This window comes from Peromyscus eremicus, chromosome 20 (assembly GCF_949786415.1).
Source record: "Peromyscus eremicus chromosome 20, PerEre_H2_v1, whole genome shotgun sequence".
Lineage (NCBI taxonomy): Eukaryota > Metazoa > Chordata > Mammalia > Rodentia > Cricetidae > Peromyscus > Peromyscus eremicus.
The window spans coordinates 53165967-53184498 of NC_081436.1; the positions used below are offsets into that span (position 1 = coordinate 53165967).

At 35.5% G+C, this 18532-nt stretch overlaps 1 protein-coding gene across 1 annotated transcript in view; it reads left to right on the top strand.

Moving 5' to 3' along the window:
• Nucleotides 1–9668: 9668 nt before the first annotated feature.
• Nucleotides 9669–18532, top strand: part of LOC131896413 (protein phosphatase 1 regulatory subunit 15B-like) — a 31981-nt gene continuing 23117 nt past the window's right edge. The window contains 1 exon segment of the mRNA XM_059247024.1: nt 9669–9707. Coding sequence (XP_059103007.1) covers nt 9669–9707 — 39 coding nt within the window.

Genomic DNA, 18532 nt, shown 5'->3' on the forward strand with positions numbered 1-18532 from the left:
GTTCAGTCTCATGCAGGTTCCAGAGATGTCAGTCTAAAGTTCGTGAGTTCACACTAGCTTGGTTCGGTTGTCTTTGTAGATTTCCCCATCATGAACTTGACCACTTGCTCATATAATCCCTCTTCCCTTTCTTCGACTGGACTCCTGGAGCTTGGCCTGGTGCTTGGCTGTGGATCTCTGCATGTGCTTCCCATTACCTATGGTAGGACACCTTACTCACCCTTGATGTGGGGGAAAGGGGCTTAGTCCTGCCTCAGCTGAACGTACTAGGCTTTGCTGACTCCTTATGAGAGGCCTTATACTTTTGGAGAAGGGAATGGGGCGTGGGTAGGGAGGGAGATGTAGGAGAGCAGAAGGAGGAATGAGAGGAAGATCTGTAGTTGGTATGTAAAATGAATAAAAAATTTAAAAAAGAAAGAGCAAGGATTGCTTGAAGAGATATTCAATGTGTTACTAAAGACGTATGAAAAGGGTATCTCTCTAGCTTTGACATTATGCAATTTCAGATTCTGTATCTGCCAGGGATAATGACCATTCAGAGAGAACAATGGGAACAGCATAATTTCACATATCTAAATCCAGTGGTGACAGATGAGGTTTGGGTCTAAGGAGCAATCTTGTTTGGGAAAGTAGTGCAAAGTGACATGGTTTTCCTTTGTTATATGTCTATAAATTACATTGACTCTAACAGTTTGATTTTTAAACAGGATTTTTGCTTTGATTTTTTTCTAATGTATAAATCTTACCTAGCTTCCTTACATTTATTCTTTTCATTTTTTAATCACATTGAGTAGACTAAAATCAAAGATGTTTGGTTACATACTCAGATTAAACTGTTCCAATATTACCAGCTATAGCTGCACACTAACTCTCCTTGAGTTATAAAGCACTTGTCACCCAATACTGTCATGTGGTTTATATACTTATGTGTAGTTTATTTTAGGAAATATGTTAAAATAGACTTTTACAAGCATTATGCACATTCATAGTAATGAATTCTTTAAGTCAAGTCAGTTTGCATGGTAAATAAACCTCTTAAATTTTTTAGTTTAATTTTTCAAAATGTGTTTGACAATTTCATATATGCATTTATAGTGTTTTGATCACAGCAGGTCTGGTTACTTTCACAAGACATGAGCTCAATTAGCTTTTCATTTCATGGCTGGAGAGTGGCTTTGGAGGTCACACATATTTTTGTGAGTAATCTGGCAGTTGATTGTTACCAAAGGAGCAAAAGTCATTTACTTTAGTTATGAAGTTATTGGGTAGTTACCTATGCTTCAGTAAATAACTCCTTGCCCATTCTCATGCAAATATCCTCTGTAAATTTATTGGGCCATAAAGTAAAAATAAAGAAGACAATATTTTTAATGAAGTTAATTAAATGTTTATAACTATAAACATATAACTTTACATATGTGACATGTATTTCTTTTTAAGGGTTACAATAATTCACATATTTTATCAAGGGCAAAATCTACTTAAACATTTATAAAATCCTTCTTTGGTATTACATAATAAATAAAGAGGAGAAAACTGACTTCACACTGATTATATTTTATGACTGTATTTCCATTTCTTATTTTCATTTTGTTATATTATAACTTTAAGAGAGAACTAATGACCTCAAGACAAGACTTATAAGAAGCTAATGCCAAGATGAATAAAATACCAAAGGCTAACAAAACTGTCACAAACTGTCATAGTAAATCTAGATTTAAAGCCAACTACTCCTCCCAATGCTAAGATGGTCATTGATTAACAGGTATCTAATGAGTAATGAGAAAAAAATAGCTAATATACTCACAGATCATAGAATACTTCAATTGCAGCCATTAGGAAATTTCTGTTTCTACTGAGTAATTGGCTCAAAACACACACACACACACACACACACACACACACACACACACACACACATTTTCTGATTTATATTATATTGTGTGTGTGTTCTTATATGATTAGAAACATCCAGTCAGCATTAAATCAGTGAATGTGTTTTAAATTTAAAAACTTTAGAAATAGTACAAAGTTAAATCTCTTCATAACAGCATTTACAAAACTTGTTTTAAGAATTATAATAATGCTTAAGTTTATATCATATGACAGTAAATTTGTTACAGAACAAGAAAATCTTTTTGACCCAGGTTTTAAAATTCATTCACAGGAGAGCTGGGCATGGTGGTGCATTCCTGTGAACACAGTACCACTTTAGGATTTGGAGGTAAGAGGAGAATCTCAGAGTAGCCTGTGCTATAGAATGAGACAGCCTATGCAAAGTGAATTCAGTTGGCATTGCAGTAGGCATATAGTATCTAAGCTGAGATTTATCTTTCCCACTTAAATTGTATTATTCTATACTAGCCTATGTATTAACATTGCGTGAATACTTACATGTGAAGTGATTCACCAGTGGAACAAATTGCAGTAGTCAGACTGTTCTTCACTCTATCGTTGGGTCCTTCTTTTGTTTACTTACAGTTTTCATCCTTCCTAATTTTCATCCTGTGGACAAGAGTTGTCTTCTATTTCAACTTCATACTGGCTTTCCTGAATTTCTTATTCTTTGTACTATACCTGAAAATTGTTTCAGAAACTGTTGTGATGCATGTCTATAGCATCACTTTAATTACTAGTGTGAAACACCTCTACAGCATCACTTTCATTACGACTGCGATGTACCTCTGCACCACCTCTTTCCTTGCTGCTCTGATGCAACTCTGCAAGATCACTCTCATTACCGCTGTGATGCACATCCACAGCATCACGTGTATTACTGCTATAACGCACCTTTACAACCTCACATTCATTACTGCCGTGATTCACCTCTACAGCATCATTTTCATTGAACTTTCCACTTTTTGCTACTGTTTCTATCTCCTTGCTCTTGTGGCTTTTGCATACCATATATGCATACATTGTTTTCATATTTTTCTTCTCTCAATTGTTACAGGACAAATATTTTTGGTCATATCAAATACTGAACCCCAAGTTTCTGAAAGTTTCCTGCCTACAGCAGTGGCAAACTAAAACTTGTGATAAGAACAAATGTTCAGAGTATTCCCAGCACAAACTCAAATATAATTTTTTATATATTCTATGTGGAAGAATGGAATAATTCTTAAATATAAATGCATGCCATAGGACATTTTTTTTTCAATTTGGCAACTATTTTTTGATGCTCAGAGTCCTGGTTTCTTTGTGTGCTCTCTATTTGTTCTTACTACTTACAGAGAAGAAATGATGCTTAACAGATTTTTAAACATAATCCAGTATGCCAATGATGATTAATTTTTTGTATCAACTACAATGAGCAAGTATGAGGCCAGATACTTAATTGGACATTTTCATAGTTTGAAAGAGATAGTCCCTATAGATTCATGTACTGAAAGACTTGATACCCTGTTTTTGATGCTTTTGGGAGAGGTTTAAGAGGTCTGCCATTCCTGGAAGAAGTATGTCACTGGAGGTAGGCTGTGAGATTTCTGAAACTCCTGCCATTTGCTCTCTTTGCTCCTCAGTAGTAGCTTTAATGTGAGCTCACACAGATTCCTGCTCTAGCATCCATGCCTCTGCTTTGCCAACAGCTCTCTCATCACACTAACAGAAAATAACTAATACAGTCAATGTTACATATTATGCATAGGCCGTTTCTGAATGAAGTTAGTGAGTATTATCCTCTTCCAAGGAAGAGGTAAAGAAATACCCAGCATACAGCATTTCTATTTCAGTTGTAACACTTAATCTCCTGGAGAGTACTCTGTCAGTATTTGGACAGGGATTTTATCAGCTGCCCTGGATCTTCAGCTAGTTCATGTGCATGACACAGCTAAACTTTCCATTCACCATTATAACATGAACCATTTTCTTTAATAATTTTCTTTCTGTAATATACACATTATATTAGCTGTGTTTATCAGGAAAACACTAACATGCCATCTCTCTGATTGTAAATACATTTCTTCTATAAACATTTCTCTAACCCAGCAAATAAACCTGCAATTAATTATAAGTACTTATTCAGTGACTTGTGTATATTACATTCAATGATATCTGAATCAAAAAAACATTACCCTGTGATTTCTACCATGATACTATAAGACAAATTGTCTTATTTGAAAAAAAAAAACATGTATAATAAAGTAAAATGACTCAAAAAATAGTCACAAGAACAATAACCAAGATTTTAGCCAAGATTGTCTTTTCATATACTTATTTTAATTGTATTATTCAACTTTTGAGCAGTTTCATTTCTTCTAAGGACAACTAATTATATCTCAATTATTTGAAGAGATTTTAATTCTATACTTCATTAACTTTATTAGAAATTACATACTATCTAATCTTTGAACCATTATAAGATTATGCATGTATGTGTGAAACATTTGTCTTTCAGTTACTTCCTTAATACTTCACATATATGCTTCTATGAGGTTAGAATACTTCATTGTCATAGATAAATTATTATTTTATGTTGAATGAAAACAAACTTAAGTATGATAAAACCGGCTCACTCTCAAAGGTTTTACTAATACAGAAAGAGTGATTTTATTCCTTTTTATGGAACTTACTTTTATTATGACTATTTTACTATTTATCTGAATGTATTTACTCAAAAACAAAGAACATTTAAAAACAATAATATGGATAACCAATTAGGGAGCTCATCTCTGGGAATAACTAATTCTCCTCTCAGCAGTGGTTAAATGCCTGTAGCTCTTCATCTCATGTTTGGGCCCCATGTGATTTTCTTTACCCACCTAAGCATATAAATAGGTGTTGTCATTGTTTATGGCTTGTTTAGGAAGCCATATTATTGAAGTTTCATAAATGTGACTTTTCATGGTAGTGGCTGTCATTTAGAAGACACAATTTTGTAGCAGAGGACTTCCTAGTCCTCTGATCTTCCATCTTTGCATCCCCCTTCTCTGTTGTTTTTGGAGACTTAGTGGTCAACCATAAAATCAATACACATATAAGTAATATTAAACTGAAAAACAAAACCAAGTGTAATAATATCTTATCTCCAATACAGTTATATGAACCAAAAAAAATTCAACTTAGACAAGCATGGTTTATTTGCATAACTTATTGTAAGTTTTGCTAATTAACACAGAAAATGTTCTGTTTTTTTTTTTATTAGTACTTCGTTAAACTTTATTTTCTTAATCACTCTCAGTGGTAAAATATCATCAAAACACTACCAAAACATAACAGAAGATCAACAAAATTTACTGTCCATAATACATTCCCTCATCATTAGAAGCATAGTTTTTGGCATTTTGACAAATATTATATTTTTTGCACTAAATTCTAACGATCACAAATAGTAATTAAATAGTCTCTGAATGCTAGTAATAAGATTATTGCTCTCAGAAAGAAATCATTTGTAGTCCATAAATATCCTGTGGTAATCTATTACTGGTTCATATGATTGACACATTTCAAACAGATACAAAATACAACTGCTTTTTCAGAGTTGTAAAGTATATAGGAACTTAATTAATTTAACTGTATAGGTTAATTTAATTTTTTTATGTGAACAACAGTCCATCAACTCCAAATTTATACAGTTTTCTATAGAGTCTTAAACATAATTGTGAATATACATTACTATTGCAAGAATAGTTACTGATTCCATGTAACGAAAGATTCTACTTTTAACACTACTACTCATTTATTGACATAATAAATTTCATATTATTTCCTTATCAAGCAATATCAATAAAGTAACTTTATCATCACTTCTTCAGATGAATTGATAAGTTGGAATGAGAATTGCCAGAGTTCACTCATCCCTTAATCCTATTTAAGATTAGGGATTTTGCTGTATTTAAGAAGACCTGAGTCAATTTGTTAACATATCCTTTTGCTGCCAGATATTAAAAGTAAATCAATTTCATTTTGGAACTGGCTCACGTGTGTGTTTCTGAGTTTCTGCATCTTCTCCATATAGCACCGAATAGCTTACTTTTGAAGTATTATCTCTGCCCCATGCTGAATTAGTTCTTACCAAGGTATATTCTGTCCGTCCTTATTACTTACACCCCCTGCTTTCCCTCCTCTCACAGTGTGCTTTCGTCTTTTCCTCTCTCATTGTAGAAGACGCTCTACTTCAAGTTGAAGGTATAGTGCTCATCTTATTCAAAATCTTAGCTGAATCAAGAATAGCTGTGAATTTATGTATACCATCCACTTTGTTTTTTTTTTTTTCTTTGCTTGTTTTGACACAACCTAGAGTTAACAAAGAAGACTGAACTGGAAATTGAGAAAATATTTATATAACATTGGCCTATAGGCTAGTCTCAGGGTTGGTTTTCTTAACTAGGGATTGATGTGGGAAGGCCCATACCGTTGTGTGTGGGGCCACCCCTGTGCTGGTCATGCTGGATTGTTTAAGAAAGCAGGCTGAGCAAACCATGGAGATCAAGTCAGTTAAGTAGCATTCCAACACACATTCTATTTCAGTCCCTGCCTTCAGGTTCCTTCCTGCTTTGAATTCCCACAGTTCTGAAGTGTGACCCGAAGGGTGTAACAGGAAATAAACATTTTCTTCCCAAGTTGCTTTTGGTGATGGTGTTTTCTCACAGCAGTAGAAGCTGCTAACTAAGCTACCTTGAAACAGTCACTTAGGGTAATGGCCACATTTCCTCATTCATGATACAGTTTTGGCATTTGACTTTTCACTCTGTCTGGCTCTTAATACATTTTTTTTCTTCTACATTGATTGGTCTTTTCTCTTGTTACTTTGCTATTGGGTGTTGTGTGATATTTTGATTGCATTCTGACACACCCAGGACTGACAACCAAGTTTATTTTGAATCAGAGTGCAGAACTAGCAAATTGATGACCAAAATTAACCATCGAGGTTTTGGAGGACTGAGGACAGATAGAAATAGGAAGCATCAGGATGAGGCTTAGAGATGATCTCTGCCCTTTTTGGATGGAGGAATGACAGAGATAGGAGATCACTGGTCCCTTCTCCCCTGATTTTCTGATCATTCAGGTTTTTACCTGACTTCTGAGGTTTTATTGAAAAAGTAAAATTAGATAAATGCATCATCTGGCGTCCAAGTTGGAACATGAAACCACAAGATAACCACTTTCCTCTGGCTTGGCAGCCACTGGAGCTGCCACCACTGAATGACTTTTCCTCCCTCACCCCAAGCTCTGTGAGTGAGTCTGGGATTATTCTGTTGCAGTCTCTCTACAACAGCTTCTAGCTGTTGTCCATTCCTGGTCCCAAACTACAAAGGTTCCAAACTCCACAGGCACCTGGCCTCCAAACACCGCAGGAGTTTGCCACCCACTGCCAGCAGGCTCTGCCTTCAGGTGGCTCCTTGCCCTCACTTCTAGCTACATGTGCTTCTTCTACATGCTTCTACATCTGCTTTTCAGGTGGCTGGCTTCCTCTCCCTGTGGGTTACAAGCTTTCCCTGGATCCCTTTCTCTGGTTGCAGCCACATCAGGACAGCCACCTCCATACCCACTTGGGCTTCAATTGTTGTTGTGACTGCCACATACTCTCAGCTCTCAACTCTGTTCTAGCAGAGGCAGCTACCCTCAGCCAATGCCTGTGTTCCCTGCCCAGCCGTGCTACTCAGCAACAGACAACCTCACACCTCAGTTTCATTGGCAGCAGATCTGATGAGATAACCTGGGAAGTTTTAAGGGTGGGGGATTATTTGAAGAAAAGAAAAATTTCTCCCACATTAAAAATGGAAAATATTATGATGCACAGAGTTAGGTCTCTGTATAGTTCCACAATGAATAGTTTGAAAATGGAACAATTAAATGAAGGGACAACCAAGTTAACTGGGATTAACATAATGTCAATTATAATCATTATCATTTTGGTAATTCATATTTTATCCCTAAAAAAATTGTTTTGATATCAGTGCCAGATAAGAAAAAATGACTGATAAGATACAATCCCTTTAAAAACATGCTAATGAAATCAAGACAAATATTCACACATGGACAGAGGAGTTCAGAGCAGAAGCTACTGAACCATTCATTGCCTTATGAAACTGAGGAGGAGCCGCCCAAGGTTTTTAGAAAACCAAGCTTAACTTGTCTAGTTACTTAAAAGAGGCAATAGTTCATCAAACAGCATGGCCATTCAATCTGAACTAACTTATAAGACTAACAAATGCCTTTCATTTGATCAGATATAACTTACCAAAAAGGAAACCCCCAAAGTTAGGATTGGGGCAGGGTTTTGTTTCTGTCTTTCCAGAAGAATGAAGGCTAAGAAATCTGAAGACCACTGGACATATGAGACCTTTGAAGAAAAAAGACAAATCATCCAGAGAAAGTGTCCTAAGAAAAAGAGTAAATGGGCCTAATGGTATAGCACATTTGCAACATGACAAAATTTCATAAATCTTCCAAATTTCTGCTGTTTTCAACAAACATATAAGGCAAGTGGTCTTTTTGTAGTTCCTGTTTAATTAAAAATTAAAACTGGCTTTGAAGTTAGAATGTGGCTCTCTTTTCTCTAAACCCAAGAATTCTTGTTGAAGGAAAATCCAAAATCTCTCTCTGTAGCAAGAATTCTATAAGGTCTTATAATAATAATAATAATAATAATAATAATAATAATAATAATACCCAAATCCAGATACTTGGGTGAAAGCTGAAAGATCAGAGAAGTAGAACAGCCAGACACTAGCTTACGTCTGCGAAATTCTCAGCCTCAAGAGAGTGGGTTCCTGTTTCCTTATATACCTTTCTGTGTCCTGCCATATTACTTCCTTGGATTAAAGGGTGTGACACCACAGCCTGGTTCTATTTCTTTCATGTAGCCCAGTGTGGCCTTGAACTCACAGAGATCCAAATAGATCTCTGCCTCCAGAGTGATAGGATTAAAGATGTGTGCCACCACTGCCTTACCTCTATGTCTGATTTAGTGGCTGGCTCTGTCCTCTGATGCCCAGGTAAGCTTTATTGGAGTATACACTATATCACCACATCTCTCTCATGTCAGAAGAACCAAACACCAAAATTAAGGGACTAGTATACTGCCAATAATCTCATAATCTTTTGCTTTTATTTTGACTCTTTAAAATTTTTCTTAAGGTATAAATATTAGCCGGGCGGTGGTGGCACATGCCTTTAATCCCAGCACTCGGGAGCCAGAGGCAGGTGGATCTTTGTGAGTTTGAGGCCAGCCTAGTCTACAAAGTGAGTTCCAGAAAAGGCGCAAAGCTACACAAAGAAACCCTGTCTCAAAAAAAAAAAAAAAAGGTATAAATATTATCTCAAAATTTATAAGATATTACAAATATACACTTTCTGATGTGATATTATTGGTCATATAGAGTATTAATTTTAGTAAAAGACTTAATTTAGCTTCCTATACATAATTTCAGGCTTGAGTCTATCAGGTAACTAGGCATTAGTTTGTGTACCCCATATGTACTTAACTAGTTGTGGTCTTTTAACCTCCCTGAGATCTGCTGCATATGTCATTTAAAATGTTCAAATTTTCTTCAGTGAACTGTACCAATTCCTAACAGTGAATTTGAAGTCCTCAAAAGGATGATGGTGCTCCATGACAATGATTTCACCTGGATTGTGGTAATGACACTAACCTGAAAAGCACCACCTGCAGATCAATTTTGGAATACAAACTGCTCAGCACCATGTCAAGGCAGCTAGCTAAGATGGTCCAGCCTCATGCACTACTCCAGCCAGAACTTCAGGTAAGTCCTAAGCTTTCCCATTATTCACTGCCCCTGCCTTGACAGTTGACAGTATGCTGTCCAAATTGTACAAGCAGGACACAAAAGCAAATGACTGCCAAACTTTGGCTAGACAAGTTGGGACAGTCCTTCAAAATTGCCTGCTTCACACAAAAGTCTATAAGATATTCTAGGCCTGTAGGTGGAAGATGGATGCCCCAACATTACAGAAAACAAAAACAAAAACAAAAACAAAAACATGATGACTGTTCAGGCAGTCCGCTGTTTCTGTCATTTCTATAGTTTTGGAAGCTATTTGCTTTGTACTTCTGTTTACTCAGGTTAAATTATATTCTTCTGGGGTCTCTGATGGAGTTGAAGACTAGATATTTATATTTATAGTTTTTCTTGACACTAAATTCAGAAAAGAAGTTCACAAAAGGGGTGTAAAGTATATAAGGTTGAGAAATATAAAAGGATAGTTTTTGGTTGGGAATACAAGTAAGAATAGGAGGTGAATTGGGTAGAAAACTTTGGGCTCTCCAAAATGGGACAAATAATACAGTATTTTCTCTGAATTTGCCAACGGTAAATGGACTGGACATTGTAAATGCAATTCTTACCTGATAATTATTCTTACATTATGTAGTGCATTATGTTATGCATTTTGTGTCAGAGTTAAAGCCTTCCTTTTTTATTTATACAAAAAAGGGGGAAATGTTATGTGATATTTTGACTGCATTCTGACACTCTCAAGACAGACCAAAATGAACTATAGAGATTTTACAGGACTGCAATAGATAAAAATAGGAAGTAATAGGGTGGGGCTTAAAGAGGGTCTTGGCCTTTTTAGATGGAAGAACAACAGAGATAAGAGGTCACTGGTCACTTCCCTGATGCTTCTTTGATCAGTTTCTTATGCCCATATCTGACTCCCTAGTTTTTACTGATAAAGAATAATTAGGTAAACACTTCAATGGAGCATCACAGGTACACCTCTTTGTCCTTCTGTCTCTGTCTCTGTCCCTCTGTCTCTCTCTGCATGTCTGTATATGTGAGCTTTTCATGTTCTGAGAGATCATCATGTAATATAATATAGATTCAGCTATACTATGTGGCCCAGCTTGCATTGAACTTGAAGTCTTGACCCCAAGTCCTATAACTATAGACAGAATCAACCATAAAAAAAACTTTTCCCTCTCCTTTATCTTTACTCTCATCTTTCTTGTCCCCATTATCTTCTCTCTCCTTCTTCCCTTATGAATATTGTACCATTTAAATGTAACTTCTTATATTTTAAGTGAGTTTCTTTTAACATTTGAAAACTAACCACTGTATTACTTCAATGGTGACATTATTATCCTAAATATCTTTTTGCTACTGCCAACAATCACTATTGTAATCATCATTACTTGACTACAATGTTTGCTCTATATTATTTTCCATTGCATATTACAAAATAATACAGTAAAAAATCCTGTTTCCATCCTCTTCTATATCAGAGCAGCAGGAGGTAAGTAGAGTCACATGAAGCTATGCTTACTGCAAAGAGATGGCCTGGATCATTAATTTTGTTCGTTGATGCTTCTTGAAAACATGACACTTTTCTCGAGTTGATTCACTACTATATTCCTTGGTAATATTTCTTGCTTTCTCATACTCCCACAATTGACACTTTCCCTCTCTCTCTTGCTTTGTATATGATGGAGAAACCTATTCCTTCAAAAAACAGCTTTTATAAAGTACAACCAAGTATCTTACTAGCTTATCTTCAGCCAACTAAACTCATACAATTTGTCTTCCTTCTATTACAATGGGTCAAGTAGCCAGTCTTTCCTAAGGCTGTCATCTCCATTTGTATGATCGATCTTGTATCAGTAAGCTTTCCTTCTGTAATAAATCACTCAGAACTTTATGGCTAAAACCAACAGTGTTATTATTACCACTCAGGCATCTAAAAGAATGCTATAGTTTGGTTGATCCAGGATTTGCTAAAAAAAATGTTGTAACTAGGCATGGTCTTTGGTTGGAATAGTTCTGAGTTATACTCCATTTGGAGTTGACTCTGATACGGAATTTCAAAATATATCCTATTCAAGGACATTTATTCTCTTATTTCATAGCCATGTGGAAGTAAATATGGTCAAAGAGAGTCTCTTGAAATTCCTTTCATTTACAGATATTAATTCATCCAGTCATACACAAATTGAAAACACAGGAAAATATTCTCTTACCTTTTAGAAAACTAAAACTAAGATAGGTTAATGAAAAAGAGAGGCAAACATTTATAGAATATAATAAAATAACTACACTGCTCTATAATTCCTACAGATATGTAACTTTTCCCCCTATTCCCCATCTTAATTCATCAGTCTTTCTCCAATTGAGTCATCCTCAGAGCAGACACACAAAAATGTTTCTCATCATGCAGAAAAAAATTTTAAACAATGAGCAACAATAAAATAAAACTAATGTTCTCTGCCTGCAACTCGATCAAAATCCTAGTAGCATCCTTTCCTGTGTTGTTAAGTTCCTTGAAAGGAATATCTGAATGCAGATTCTTGTCTAATCTTCTGCCAATACTAAGCTTTACTTGCTCAAGATTTATTCTAGACATTCTCCTGAAACCATTACAACTAAGATAATCAATAATTCCCAATTGTCAAGTCCAATGGCACAATCTCATTGATATCAGAAAGAAGACACTGTATACCACTCCCTACTCTTTGAAGTACCTCATTTACTTAGGTTTTGATATCTTATTTTCTTAATCTTTTTCTGAAACTTTCCTGTAACATATGAATTTATCCAGTGACATTAATCTCATTTATCTTGTTTTTAATTTTGTCTCCAGACTCTCAATCATCAGACCTTCTACCAAAGGTAGATGTGAAATATATATAACACCATATAGCCTATAGTTAAATGAACATTCAAATTAGTATCACTAAAGCAATCTTGATGCATTATTTAAACAGTGAGAAAGACATTGGATATGTGCTGTGGGATGGCATTCTGTATGCTGTGTATGTGTTGTTCTGATTGGTTGATAAATAAAATGCTGATTGACCAGTAGCCAGGCAGGAAGAATGGATGGGGTGAGCAGATGAGAAGAATTCTGGGAAGAGGAAAGGCTGAGGGTCACCAGCTAGACACAGAGGAACAAGATGTCAAGGCAGAACTGTGTAAAGGTACCAAGCCACATGGCTAAACATAGATAAGAATAATGGGTTAATTTAAGTGTAAGAACTAGTCATTAATGATCCTGAGCTAATAACTGAGCAGTTATAATTAATATTAAGCATCTGAATGATTATTTTATAAGTGACTGCAGGCCTGTGGGGGTTTGGGTGGGCAGGCAGGACCTGCAAAAACTTCTGACTACAGATATGAGTGAATCATAACTATTTTTTAAAGTAGATTAAATATCATACCAACAATTTGTTTCCTCTTACCTGTCATAGTCAATGATTTCATAACAATACATCACACTGTAACCTCACAATTTTCAGCTCTACAATACACGTTTTTGACATCTTAGTCCTTAATCCTCATGTATAAGCTCTCCACAAATTTCATTTTTGCTGCCTTTTCAATGTATCAAAGTGATTTTAAAAAAGCATGATTAACTTGCTGTACTAAAATTCCCTCCAAACATATTTTTGCCTCTGGTTTCCAAATGACTGTTTTCCATATTATAGTCAATGATTTTGGGAAATATAAGTCTGATGAGGTCTTTTTCTGTAACACGAATTGCTAAATGGTCTTATTAATAAAAATAAACTCCAGAGTCAGAAATTGGGATGAAAGTTGAAAGATTAAAGAAACTAACAACCAGCCACAATTTCTTACCTCTAAGAAATCCTCAGTCTCAAGAGAACGAGTTTCTGTTTCCTCAGACCTTATATACCTTTTTTCTTCCCTGCTATCTTACATCCCAGGCTTAAAAGTGTGTGTGCTTCCCAAGCAAAGACATGAGATCTCAAGTGTTGGGATTAAAGGTGTATTGCCTGGTACCAGCCTAGCTAACTCAGTCAGTAGAGCATGAGACTCTTAATCTCAGGGTCATGGGTTTTTGCCCCATGTTAGGTGCCAGATATTGGTTGTAGTATTAAGGCAACTCTAAGTAGTTAAAAGGGAGGTTTATTTTGTGGGGTAACTTACAAGTAAAGGGATAGGTTACAGGGTCCAGGAAAGGTGTAGCACAGTCTAGAAGTGTTCTCTGGAGAACTCTGTTTGGTCTACCTCCAGCGTTCAGGATCCAGGAACCAAGAGAGCTGACACATCCGGATCTTGAGTCTTAAGGGCTCCTGCCATGGTCCCGTCTTGTAGGAGTGACAGTCACGGAACCTTCAATGGGGGTACTAATTCCAGAGCAACAAAGGTGTGTGCCACCATGCCTGTCTCTGTTCCCAGTGTGGCTTTGATCTCACAGAGATCCAAAGCATTCTCTGTCTCCTGATTGATATGATGAAGGGTGTGTGCCATCATTGTCTGGCCACTATGTCTAATCTATTGGCTGGTTCTGTCCTCTGATCCCCAGATAAGTTTTATTGGGGTTCACAATACATCACAACATTTTTCCATTAGTAAATTTTCAAACATTTTTTTAGCATTAAATATAAAATACAAAAATATTTTACATCAAAATTTCTGCTCATGACATCTGGTCTCATTGTTATTCATTCTACATTCCACATAATTCACTAATTCAAAAAATGTACATTATTTTCTCTACAGGGATCACTGTAGATTCAAATTCTGCATGATCACTTTCTCACTTTGGATTATGTTCAAATTTCTTCTTTAAAGGAAAATTATACAAGTCAATGTTTAGATCTTTTTCACTCTATACATCCTAGTTATATTTGTCACATATATAAGTGTAGAGGAAGGAATTAGAGAGGGGACATGGATCTCCCTAGGATGTTAAAATAGACTAGGCTTTTATGGGTAGACTGGGAATGGCATGTAATAGGAACAGGAGGATCAAGTGGATAGGTAGAGTGGAGATGGGTTTGAGGAAAAAATCAAGTGAGAATATTAGAATTTAGGGGCATTTGAATGGTGTTATGGAAATCTGGTGTAGTCTAAACTTCCTAAAATGTATGAAGGCAACCATAATGAATTCTTCAAATAATGGAGGAAACAGAGTCCCAATTTGGCAATTTCTTTTCACCAAACTAAGCTTTTAGTACCAGAATTAGATCACATCCAATTCAGTTTTTGGCCAATGGGGTCCCACGGAAATCTCCAAACAACACAGGACAGTATCTTGCTCTCCAAAATCTTAAATAAAGTCCCCATTGCTGAAGACATAATCCACACAACTCATTGAACATGTAGAGGTAAAGGTGGAGTTTACATAGATCCACCATTCCTACTTTCTAGTGACTTTGCTGTGGGAGGGTACTCTCCAGGTTAGCAATATAGAAATGTAATAGCAACTTAGCCATAGATCCTTTGATCTACAATGCTGTCCTTCCTGCAAAACATGCTAGGGAAATAGAGACACAAAGCTTGTGGGAGAGCCAACCAATGTATGATTTTACTTAAGGACCACTTGATGAGATGTAACTGGTACCCAACACTGCTTGGTTGACCAAGAGCCAAAGACTAGATAACATACAAACCCAGGGTAAAATCAAACACTATTGGGCATAAAAGAAAAAGTAGCTATAAAATGATTTCTAATGATATTTTGTTACATTCATAGATAAGTGTCATATTCAGCCATTATTAGAACAGCTTCCTCCTGCAGTAGATAGGAATCAATTCAGAGACCCACAGCCAGACATTAAGCAGAGCGAGAGAGAGACTTTGAAATACTCAGCACTCAATGAAGTGTCTCCATCAAATTTTTCCCATCAGAGCTCATGAAACCCTGTGGAAGAAGCAGAAAGAATCTAAGAGCTTAATGGGATGTAGGACACCTGGAGAAAAAGGCTTTCTGAATAAACTGAGCAAAGTTCATATGAACTCACAGAGACTGAAGGAGAAAACACAGGCCCTGAACACTCTGCACCAGGTCCTCTACATATATATTATTGCTGTGAAATAATCCTTTTGTACACTGTAAAGATTTGTCATTTGAATTGGTTTAGTAAAAGGCTGATTGGCCAATAGCCATACAGGAAGTTTAGGTGGGGCAATCAAATTGAGAATGCTTGCAGGAAGAAGGGAAGAGTCAGAAGTGAGTCATGAGGATAAGCAGTCAAGCAAGATCAGCATGCCATACTGAGAAAAGATACCAAGCCAAGCAAAGCATAGATAAGAAATATTGGTAAATTTAAGTGTAAGAAATAGCTAGTAACAAGCCTGAGCTATTGACCAAGCATTTATAATTCATATTTAGCCTCATGAGTCAGTTATTTCAGAACTGGTGGGTGGTAAAGGAATGTCTGTCTGCATACTACGGCTTTCAGTTCAGTGTTATTCTACTATATTTTATTTTTATTCTATTTTGTTATGTTCTTATCTGTTAGAAACCTGTTTTTTTCTAGTGAAAGACAAAACAGAGTGGGTTTGGATTGAGAGTAACCAGAAGGAATAGGAAGAGAGGGGAAGCTATAATCATGATATATTGTATGATAAAAATAACTTTTCAATAAAAGGGGGAAAAGAAAAGAAGCCTTTTATTGAAAAATATGTGTCAGCTGTTTTCAAACATTAACATCTGTAATCGCCATATGATCCAGCAATCCCTCTGCTTAGTGTATACCCAAAGGGAATGAAATCACAGTGTTGAAGTTGAAGTGATGCTTGTGAGTCTACTGCCCCATGATGAACACAGGAAGAGTGTAGAGCCTACCTAAATGAACAACGACAACTAAAAGGATAAACTTTGTGTGTTACATATGTACAACAGCATCATATTCCACCAAAAAAAGGTGAATTCCCTTCATTTCGATCATCCATTAATCTGAAGCACATATATTAAGGGAAATAAGGCAGGCACAGCACAATTGCTACATTTAAAAAAAATCACATATGGAATTAAAAGAACGTGATCAGAGTAGAGATTATAATAATGATTGTGAAAAGCTGCAAAAGGCAGGTTTGTAGACAGGAGAAGTTGAGATTGATCTGCATATACAAAGTATTGTTTAATAGCAGGAATATATTACAGTTCTACTGTTCAGTAGATTGACTGTACTTAATACTAGTATATTATACATGAAAACATCCATTAAAGTGAATTTTGAAACAGATATTTCATGTGATGTATACTAATTATCCTGATTTAGTTATTATACTTTGCATTACATTGTATCCCATTTTTTGTTCAGTATAGCAAATAAAATTAGACCTTAAAAAGACACAAAATTTTAAGTAAAATTACAGTAACACTAGAATTTGTACCCTTGTAACTCCCTGCAATACTTCTTAATTATAAAACCGGATTTAACAAAAAGTATTTTGAAACCTCAGTGAAAAATGAAAATATTTGTTTTACAATAATCCCAAAGACAAGATGATAAAAATAGAGGAATGTACTATTCTTTAGAATCACGTTCTATAACCTTCAAAGCATTTCTGCTGCTCCTTTTTCTGTCCTATGATTATTTCCTCTAATTGTATACTTTAAGAGATTTCTCACTTGGAATTTAATAACTCTATTTACTTTAAAATATCTGATCATAGTTGTAAATGGCCCCAAGAAAGAGATTTTTTTGGTTTGTAATTACTCTTAATAGTCTAATTATTTCAAATAGTTGACATTAGTCTTTACCAAACAATTATCTAAATCTAACTTAAATATACAATTAGCTGAGAAGAGGAAAAAATCAGAAACTCCCTTGCATATCTTAAAGAAGTTAGTTTTCTATACACATGTTATAGACCAATTTACTTGCTTACTGATAATTTAAAACCCTTCTGGAGAACTATAAGATGAATTATTTTTAGAAACTACATTTGATTTGTCTAATAATTCCTGTAAGAATCCCTATTATATGTATTTCTGTCTCACAAACATAACAATTAAATGCTACTTAATAGTGTAGTACCAGTCAATGATGCTTTGGAGAGAAATCAAGAGTTTCAGCTAACTTTAGAGCAGCTGATATTTAGAGATATTGATGAAATGCTATCACTATGCAGAAATGGCACACACATTTGCTGAAAGTACAGTTGCAAAATATTTTAGGATAAATGGAGAATGTAGTGAATGCCAATAGTGTAAATGAAGGAAGGACTAATTTGAATAAGTCAGGTGAGCAAATACTAGACAACTAGATTAACAACTAAAATAGGTTTTGGGGGAATTATATATTCACTATGGGAATTGTCTGAGCATAAGTCAGAACATTAATAGAATAGTAATTTGAAGAATGAAACTGATAGTAACGAATGGAAATCAATGTAAAAGAGGATATTTCGTTAAAAATATAATCCTGAAAAAACTTTCATTGGATGTACATCCAAAAAATTCTGTTCAAAAAACATGAATGCTGTTGAGTAGAATAATGTCCGTTTGAATGAGGGACATTTGCTGAGAATGTTCTGGGAGAAGTCTGGAGTATAGTCATTTAACATGTCTCTTCCCTAGCTTTGTTTAAGAAACTGTGGACAAAGAGAAGTGCATTATAAATCTGTCAAATATGATGTCAGGCAAAAGCAGGGAGGCAGAACTTTAACCGCATGAGTACTTGCTCACCAAACAACACACCAAAACAAGCTCTAAAGTGTGATGGCTAAGAAAAGGCACACAGGATCTTCTATCCAGCTGTCCACCACTGGAGATTTCAAAGCCAGTCATCATGTAAAAGATACTCCAAAGTCTCACGAATTGTTTATAAATCCAATCAGAGCCTTCTTGTTTGTGTCTTACATAAATATGAAAG